This window comes from Physcomitrium patens, chromosome 4 (assembly GCF_059467195.1).
Source record: "Physcomitrium patens ecotype Gransden chromosome 4, ASM5946719v1, whole genome shotgun sequence".
NCBI classification, from domain to species: domain Eukaryota; kingdom Viridiplantae; phylum Streptophyta; class Bryopsida; order Funariales; family Funariaceae; genus Physcomitrium; species Physcomitrium patens.
In genome coordinates this window covers 11,660,332-11,669,936 of record NC_143413.1, presented here as the reverse complement: position 1 = coordinate 11,669,936, position 9,605 = coordinate 11,660,332, and the positions used below count along the sequence as shown (strand labels likewise).

General features: G+C 31.3%; 1 protein-coding gene and 1 long non-coding RNA gene across 4 annotated transcripts; one reads left to right on the top strand and one right to left on the bottom strand.

Moving 5' to 3' along the window:
* The first annotated feature begins 1,899 nt into the window (after positions 1 to 1,899).
* Positions 1,900 to 5,162, top strand: LOC141045290 (uncharacterized). 3 transcript variants are annotated; one of them, XM_090249764.1, is made up of 3 exons: positions 1,900 to 4,185; positions 4,335 to 4,380; positions 4,597 to 5,162. In XM_090249764.1, exon 1 carries the CDS (start codon positions 2,785 to 2,787, stop codon positions 4,114 to 4,116), a length of 1,332 nt encoding a protein of 443 aa, XP_090105890.1. In that variant the 5' UTR covers positions 1,900 to 2,784; the 3' UTR covers positions 4,117 to 4,185; positions 4,335 to 4,380; positions 4,597 to 5,162. The 3 variants fall into 3 exon arrangements, with proteins under 3 accessions (XP_090105890.1, XP_073389409.1, XP_073389408.1); XM_073533308.2 differs by lacking the exon at positions 4,335 to 4,380; XM_073533307.2 differs by having other exon boundaries at positions 4,335 to 5,162.
* LOC141045291 (uncharacterized) lies at positions 5,111 to 6,264 on the bottom strand. The gene is made up of 3 exons (XR_012217331.2): positions 5,958 to 6,264; positions 5,509 to 5,592; positions 5,111 to 5,249 (listed from the first exon to the last, which is right to left on the bottom strand). It is a non-coding gene; the product is annotated as an uncharacterized LOC141045291 (long non-coding RNA).
* Between the last annotated feature and the right edge of the window lie 3,341 nt (positions 6,265 to 9,605).

The window sequence follows — 9,605 nt, the reverse complement described above, 5'->3', positions numbered from 1 at the left end:
AAAATGCATCAAGTGGTATATGATGCAAATGATGAGACAACTATAATTTTAGACCATATTGAAAGATAATAGATAATATTAACTTTATTTTTTGAGACATGTGCAGTAATAGCAATAGCAACACAATATACATACCTATAGTTTTTACAACATTTTATTTGGCATAAGATAAGAAAAATGTAGACATTGAAAAAACATAGATTTGCTATTAGAAGATTATATTTTGAAAATATTAAAATGATAGAAAGATATTATTTTAGGCTTTTGTTAATCCACGTTAAAAGTCCACAATCATTTGAACACTTAAAGACTATTCATGGAATTTTCTATCCCATATTTAAATATACATATGTAGCTTAGAATTGCTTGAAGATGATAGAAAGTGGCGACAATTTTTGAAAGAAGTATTAAAAAAATATAAATTGGATTTTAATTGAAGGCATTGTTTGTTGTTTTGATATTGCACAAAAATTTGCTAAATCCATTAAATCTATAGAAAAGATTTTAGAAAAGTATCTTGGATGATTTCAATGTCTATTTGTAAAAAAAACATAGAATTAATAATCCAACAAAAGAATAGATTAAGGATTTTAAATTTTTCTTGTTAGATGAGATTTTGCAAGATTTCAATAGAACGCTTGTACAATTTCTTTCAATGCCATTACTAAGAAACAATTGGAATACAATAGTTAATAGAAATTGATTTATTATTAAAGAAAGAGCATGGGACATTCAACAATTAACAATAAATTTGAAGTAATATATTCTACAATTGAATTTTAAACACAGAAAGAAATATGATGATATTATGACCTCTATAATGAAAGAATATGGATGCATATTTTTTCTAATCAAACTTATAGAAACTAATAAGATATTTGTTTACAATACTTTGGCAACTAAAGTTTGGTTGATGCAAAAGGTTATTATATATGTTGCATCATTAAGAATTGCCATATTATTAATTAAGGAAGGAAGAATTGTCCATTCTACTTTCAAGATTCTACTAGATTATAACAAAAAAAAATTATTCAATTACTAAGAAATCCAAGCATATTGAGTTTATTTACCAAACTTAGCTTATTATTTAGAATGAACTTCCAATGCAATATTATTATTGTCTTGAGATAATTGATTATTCTTTTAGAGACATTGAAGATAGTAATTGTCCATTTGGAGGAACTATAATAGTTTTTATAGAGATTCTTGCCAAATATTGCTACTAATTGTAAAAGAAACTCAAAAGAAAATTGTAGCAGCATCTTTTTAACGTTCAACACTTTGGCATCAAATAAAAATCCATACATTAAAAGAAAACATGAAATTGAATTCAAGAGCACTTCAAGTAAATATTGATTATGCTAATTGGCTTCTTTTGGTATAGAATAAACATACATATTATATAAATAGATGGTAGTACAATTGAATTTTTTATAATTGTATTATTATTGATTAATATTTCTATTTATCACTTACCAAGTTAGAAATGATATAAAATTATTGCTTGATAATATAGTTTTATTTCTTGATCATATGATTTTTGATCAAGAATTAATGTCCTTAGTAGATGTTATTTATCTAAGATTGGTAGAAAATAATGTAGCAAATGATACCTTCCTTGGAGATAGAATCATTTTATGTACACAAAATGATAATCTAGAGGATATTATTGAGAAGATTATGGCCATATTTTCTAGAGAAGAACAAGAATATCTAGGTGCAAATGAAGTTGTTGTTGAAGATGGTGTCGGCAACAATAATGTTTATCCAATCAAATTAATCAATTTTATTTATTTATTTATTGACTTTAGTATACCTTTGAATGTCTTAACATAAGTTTATGATTTTTAAATGCAATATAATGTTTTTATTTTTATTTATTTTTTTTACATATTTTCACAAGTAGTTCCTTGGACAAAATTAACTACTTTTTTTGTATATTATTTGTGACAATGGCATAGGTTTACCTATCCTACTTTGTAGCTGAAAGCTCCATTGTGTATTTTATTTCTTTCTACTTGTATTGTATTGTAGTTGTATTTGAAAAATATTCTGTGGCTCAAAAAATGCTTCATTTGAGTCACACTTTGTGACAACCACATGGGTTCATCTAGTTACTGTGTAATTTAGTAATCCCACAATGTTACCAATTACATGTTTCACTCGAGTAGGAATTGAATAAAAAAACCATTTTAAGGGTTCCAACTTGCTTCCCGTCAGTTCCTTTGGATTCCTTCCATTGGTACCGTGTCAGGCCACTGCATCGTGTCACGTCACTTGCTCCAAGTCTTTCTGTGATTCTGAGGCTATTCGTGAAGACATCATCACGTTGATAACCTGGATGCGTTACCAAGTATTCCATTTCTAGAGACATGTCATAGCCACGCATTTGTCACCTTGTGAGTTAGCTCGATTGATGGATCGGCAGGATAATAGTGGAGCATCCCGGGATCTGCTGAAAATTTGATGGAGTTCAAGCATGTTGGTGATGGAGTTGATGCAGGGACAGAAATTTTGTTTTAAAGAACAGGGTTTCATCTACATTGTTTGTCTGACTGTAGATGTTCCTTCCCTTGTACTGCCAGCCTGAGCTATGTAATCCGATTCTGCGAATAGTTTAGCCTGTCGTAGGGACGAATACCATATATGTAATCAGGGTCTTCGTAACTGAGAACTTGTTGCAAAAACTGACATGCTCGGCATCTGGAAATTATGTGAGAGATTGGTTTTTGCAACTGTGAGTTGAAGAACCGGGAGCACGAGCATTACAATCTGTTCCTCAAAATGAAAAGAGTTGTGTGCAGGCTTGAGCTGATTTTGTTCCTCTGTTTCGTCGTTATCTTTGTCTCCCTCACGAGTTTTAACAGCGCGAAATTTCTCAAACATTACAACTCCATCGTTTCTGTTTCCCGTGATCCGGGGACGAAATTGTTGGAGAGCACTCCGGCTAATTGTAATTGTACAGATCGCGCAGTTTGCCCGCCTGCGGAAACAGTGGTCGTGGAAAAAGAAATTATCAAGGAGGTGGTCAAGAAAGAGGAATGCAGGAACAATGGAGGTCCATGGTATGCGGAAGGCAAAACGTGGCACTATCCTGCAAGGTTCCCTCTCTGCTCCATGGATGTATGCTTCAATTATACGAAATGCGACAGCTCCGAGAATCTGCTGATCTTCACGTATAACTTGCCCTCTCCACCGAAGCGCTATTTCTCCCGCATCAATGAGTCCAAGTATTACACGAACGATCCTGCAAAAGCCTGTCTCTTCCTTGTATTTCTTGACGGCGACACTCCGTGGCCGCCGCACCCGAGCACTCTGCCATATTGGAACGGAGGGCAGAACCATGTTTTGGTGATATTCGCGGACAAGTGGCACCAGAAAGGACCGCACCAGGCTTCAATTGGCAACGCATCTGTGATGGCGAGTGATACGCACGAGACAACGTACCGACCAGGGTTTGATGTCAGTGTCCCTTTGCCGGGGCGCCTTCACGTGAGGGAATTTCAGTCCTTGAAACCTCTTGAAAGGAAATACCTGGCCACATTTCGGGGGTTGCGGTACTTGGGATTGAAGGGGGAGGGCGTGTTCAGGAGTTTGGATGCATTCCGGGGAATGCATAATGGAAACGACGTGATAGTAGCCACGTCGTGTGAGCACGCGATCAGCAAAATGATACGGGAGAAGGAGCCAGCATTAGGTGTTCACTGTGACGAAGACTTGTTGATTCACAAGAACTTTACTTTCCATGATCTCATGAACACCACGTTTGGATTAGTTCCGGCAGGAGTTCAACCAGCGTCCTACAGATTCATAGAGGTATTGAGCGCGGGAGCCATTCCTGTGTTAATAGCTGATAACTATGTCAAGCCCTTCGATACTTTGATCTTGTGGTACAAGTGTCTCTTGCAATTTCCGACCACAGAGATGCATCGTATTGTGGGCACTCTTCGGGCCATGAAACCGGAGGAGATCCAGACCAGGCAAGAAAACTGCCTTGCGATTTACAACAAGTACCTCAAGGATGACGAAACCCTGCTGCAAACTTCTATCCAAGCTTTGAAGATCAGATTTCTTGGTACTATACCAGGTTTTACAGATATTACCAGAAAGCGGTGATTTGTATTATGGGTTGGACTCGAACTCATTATGTCTCAAATTTTCGTTTAGGAAACACAACAGCGGAAGGTACTTATAATTGATTCTTTCACTTAACTCTGATTTAAAGGAGCCTCACTAGATTAATAGATTTCAGCCAAGTCCTGTATTCCACAACCATGCTTGGCCATGCATAGTAAGTTGGATCTACACTCAAGTTGATGTCGCTCGTCATGTAGAAATGGATCTTAAGGTATGGACAATCAGCATTCTGACCACAGTAAGGTGCGTCATTGGTAGTTTCATTAACTTTTGAGGCATTTTCCGATTTCCGGTTGTGATGTGATTTGTAGAAGCTTGCAATTCTGGCTTCGAAGTCCGTTCTCTTACGACGTCTTCCCGGATTATGCAATGTGGTGTAAACTCTTATGTGCTGTCATGTGCGATCGTAGATCCACTGTAGCTACCACAACTGATCATCTTTGTTAAGATGCTGTCCAGGAACGTCAATTCAGAGACGAGTGCTGGAACTGCCGGAACTATGACCAGGAACCTTTTATAACCACAAACAAAGACACAACGGAATATCAAATAGACATCAGTTAGAACGTCTCTGTATGACGCCGATTTTATTCAAAGCACTGGCCTCCATGCGGCATGACAATCATGTTCAGCGAAGTGCAATTGATGAGGCTGGGAAACATCATCGTTCTCAGCAAAGCCAGCCACGTTAAAATGATAAAGCAATACATGCAGAAAATTACGATTACTGTCACCAACACCCCACTTGGGTTCGTGCGATTCTAGGCCAAACATGCTTCCAGTTCTAGGCCAAGCAATAATGTACAAAAATGTACAGATCCACAGGGCTAACTACGTATTCGTGCCATCTAGAAAACAACAGACTAGTCTTCTGCGCTTCTATCTATTCACAACATGTCTAGCAGATGCTTGATTCAAGATTTTTCTACACTCGCAAGTGACAGAATCAATCATCAATTCTATGTACCCATCAATTCAATTGCCAATCAGAAAAGCGATGTCTGCTTTGGTAGGTAATCCGTCCATTCCGCAGGTGTAGCTTAGTTGCGATGGAGGACTCTAAACGTCCTGTACTTCGGTTGCAAGCCTGAACTGTCAAGCTCCTTGGGCTCCTGTTCAGGTTGTAAAAGAGTAAGGGATCTTATGGGCGATGAAAGCAGAATAGAAACATGTCATTATGCTGCGTCGTGTATATTCTATCACTGAAGAAGATGGTAATGACACAGGAAAACTACCCACAAGTTTTTCAAGAGCACAGTTAATACTACTTACAATCAGAGAACTCGTAAATCTGACTACATGATCTATATACAACCTTCTCAACTGTACACAGATCATGCATATTAATGGCACTTCACGAATCATTCTCACCTCGGGTTACTTCAAAAGCTTCATGTGGCACTCCTCCAGAGACTTGTCTCCTTTTTTCACATTACAAGTTGAGCATGCAGTGACCTGAAAAAAACACAAGCTCAAAGATGTAAGTCAAATGCTTCTCTACAGTTTCGAAGATACCAAAACTCCTCTCAGTTCTGTTACAAACCCTGTTTCTTTAATAATTTAATGAAACAATCTACATGTACTTATGTTACAATCTATTGCTATCACGTACCGAACAACTACGAGATTTCCCCACTCCCAGCCACCTCCACGAGAGGCTGCCAGCTCGTTATAGTCTTCTGGTTTCCGAGGAGAAGATAGACTATCTTCTGGTAACCTCCTCGGTAACCTAGAAAGTCTTCTAAGGAGTGTACGATGCATTTGATTGCATGTTTGTAAGGGAGAATCTCACTTTGAAATAGACGATATTAGTAACTCACCTAAGAAATGCTGGAGTGTAATAAGATTAGGAGACTGCCACAACGGATAGATCGTAATATTCCAACATGTCTGCCGACACCACATGCACAAAATGAATATATGAAACAAAATATTGTTAATAAGCAAGCAGTTCTAACCTCTGACGCACAACCACCCAGTACAAATAACATTACCAAGTGCACAGAGGATGAGAATCCAAATTAACCACAAACACAACCCCAAATGCACTATCAATAATAACGAAAGACTGAAATATTGTTGGCTTCAATATCTTACCCTCTCCATGACGTATAAACAAAATGCTCGCCTCTAGCTTACCACGTTGATTGGCCTGCCATATCAGAGAATTTATACGTCATCAGTAGTACTTCCAGGATAACAACTAAGGTTTGCACACTGAATAACTGAATGATAACTTATCCAACTACTGCAAAACAATCTTTCTGTCTTAATGGATTCAGAAACAGCAGCAGATAGTTACTAAAAGCCTGCCACCCTAATCGCATCTCCACACAGCAGTAACTTGTGTAGAAATTATCGACTTACTTAACATTATATATCTATAATTTTTTTTAGAAAGAATAATAATATCATAGTACAAATGTTCGAAAAAAATAAGAAGTTTTTTTCTTGCAACATATCAACTTCATTTTTTCTCCAAAACATCCAACATTTGAGGTAATTAATAAAGAAAATTCTAAGATGACAAGAGTTTCTTTAATAATATCTTATATAACTATTTTTATTACAAGTTACTATAAAATTATACTCATATCTATCAAAAGACCAAAAATTCTTTACAAGACATATTAAAATAATATAAAATGAGCTATTTTATTATATTTTATTTTTTAAAAATTACATGTAAAATTGAATAATATATATATATATATATATATATATATATATATATGTATATATGTAATTAGATTTTTTTGAACAGTACATAGTAAAAATTAAAAAAAAAATATATATATATATATACAACAACCAATAAAATTTGAGTTGTGCGGCAAAGAAATTGTTTTGTATTTTCATATGCTTCTTGATTCTAATAACTAGAAATTAATACTAAGTAAAAAAATAATAGAAAAATTATTAAACTTTATATTAAATACAACATAATATGAAGAAATTGATGCTCAATTTGAGTAGTCTTTAAACATTGACTTAAATAATTGATTGTTTAAAATAGTATAATTTTTTTAAATAGTATAATTAATTGGTGATTTATTTAAATGCTGTGATTTTATTTTTTATTTTTTTATAATTTTAAATAATTTTCTTTTTATTTAGTCATAATTTATACTAATTACAAGAATCCTATTGATTTTGTAATAATGTATGTCTTATATTTATAATATGTCCAATAAAATAAAATTTTGACATAATTTATATTTTACATTATATATTATAATATAAGATAATAAAACTTATTGTATGCCTTGCCTAGATGCTTTTATCTTATACAAAAAAAAATAGGTGCAACTAATAATCAATGGAAAATTATTCTTTTGAAACCAAACAATGGATTACTAAGCTTTTGAGTCAATAGTTTTTTTGGTTCTGCAATTTTTGATACATTTGATATACATATTTTAACTAATATTTTTTTTAAAGTTAAAAATTAATGTTATAAATATAAAAATATATATATATATATTAAATTTATATTTTATAGAACATTTTCATGTCTTAGAAATTCAAATACAATTATGAATTTTTTAAGTATAGCATGATTTTTTAAAAACTAGGTTTTTGGATACAATACAAATTTAGAAATTATTTCATGAAACATGTATTAACCTTTAATATAAAAATTATAATTATTTTTAATAATATTTTAATATTTAGTATAAAATATATTTTATATTTTTTACCACATTCTATGAGTGTAAAATTTACTCGTCAATCCAAATTACAAAATGGCTTCAATTAAGAGTTTCTTGTAATTGGTGGTGTGAAGTGGAAGTAGTAAGAACAAGAACAAAAAAAGCAAAACACAAAAACAAGTGAAACAAGTGCAATTAAGCAATTGTATACTACAAAACTAGTCATACTCTATTTACTGAGTTTTTACTTAATAAAAAATAAAAAATAAAATATTTTTTTAAAATTTAAATTTTTTTATCTTTTTAATAGTATAAGAAATGTGAATTCGAGTTACTAAGAATAAATTATGGAGGTTTAAAAATAACACTTAAATAAATAAAAAGTTAAATAAATAAATTTTACCTCAAGGATAATTTCCTAAAGAGATCAAGAGTTCGAGCCTCACCAAGGCTCATAAGTAGTGCAAATAGTTATCTAAAATAGGCCATAAGGCCTTAGTCTTATCCTCCTAACTACCTTCAAGATGATACAACCCATATGGAACTTGTGCACCTCTTTTCTTACAAGGACTACACAAGCTGCTAGTCCTCTTATTTTCTACTAGTAAAACTAATAATTTTATATTTTTGATTACACTAAAGTATTTAAAAACATCCAATTAGCCTAGAATCCTTTTGTGACCTTCAAATCTTACTCCATTTCTTCATAATGGCTTTCGAAGTGGTAAAAACTTATTTTTACCTAAGTCTTAGAAATTACTTTAAAAATTCTTTAAAATTTCTTTAAAAATTCTAAATAAATTCTAAAAATTTCCATAATATTTTTATAATATTATTTTCAATTTAAAGCTATATTTTTTTATTTTTATGATTTATTATAGTAATAAAATAAATTTAAATCAACTACAAATCCTATTTCTTATATCAATAACTAAAATTACATGAGGTTCTTTCTCATGTTTCTTTTAACTACTAACCAATATTTATAGTTTTTTTATAAGTAATATATATAAATAGAAGGCCAATATAAATATTGATCTTAGTAAATATCCCTCAATACTCATTAATAAGTAAAAAATACTAAACTTACTAAGATAATTCCCTCCAAGACTTATTAAGAATCCAATTCTATAACTAACATTTTAATTTTCTATTTATTTAGAGATTTTTTTATTATTCACCATATATTATATTTCTAAGTACTCTATATGCATCTTTTTATACTAAAACAACTAGTGAGTCGATTTGATGACTCATACATTTATTTTTTAAATACTACTTATTTTAAAGTAGATAATATTTATTTTTTTTAAATAAATTATATTTTATTTTTTAGTCTAAAATTTTTAAGACTTAATTTTTAGAAAATATAATTTCTAATTAAATTAATACATTTTTTACCTTAAAAAAATATTAATTATATCTAATAATATTATAAATTTTAATTTTTGGTAAAGTTTTATTAGAAATTTTAATTTTTGTTAAAATTTTAGAAGAAAATTACTTAGATATTTAAGATGGAATTTGATTTTTATTTTATTTTTTATCTTTGAATTGATAAGCAAATTTAATATGTGTATTAAATATTAGAATTATTTTTGTATTATAAAATCAAATGTTATCAAGAAATTTGGATGAGCTTCTTGCAATTTTTTTTATTTTATCTTACAAAAGATTTTTTAATTAATAAATACCATTTTAAGCTAATTATAATTATCAAAAAATATGATAATTTGAAACTATCAAAAAATATTGATATTTTTGTAAATAAATTTAATAAAAAATTTACTAAAACTTTATATAGTAATAAATATG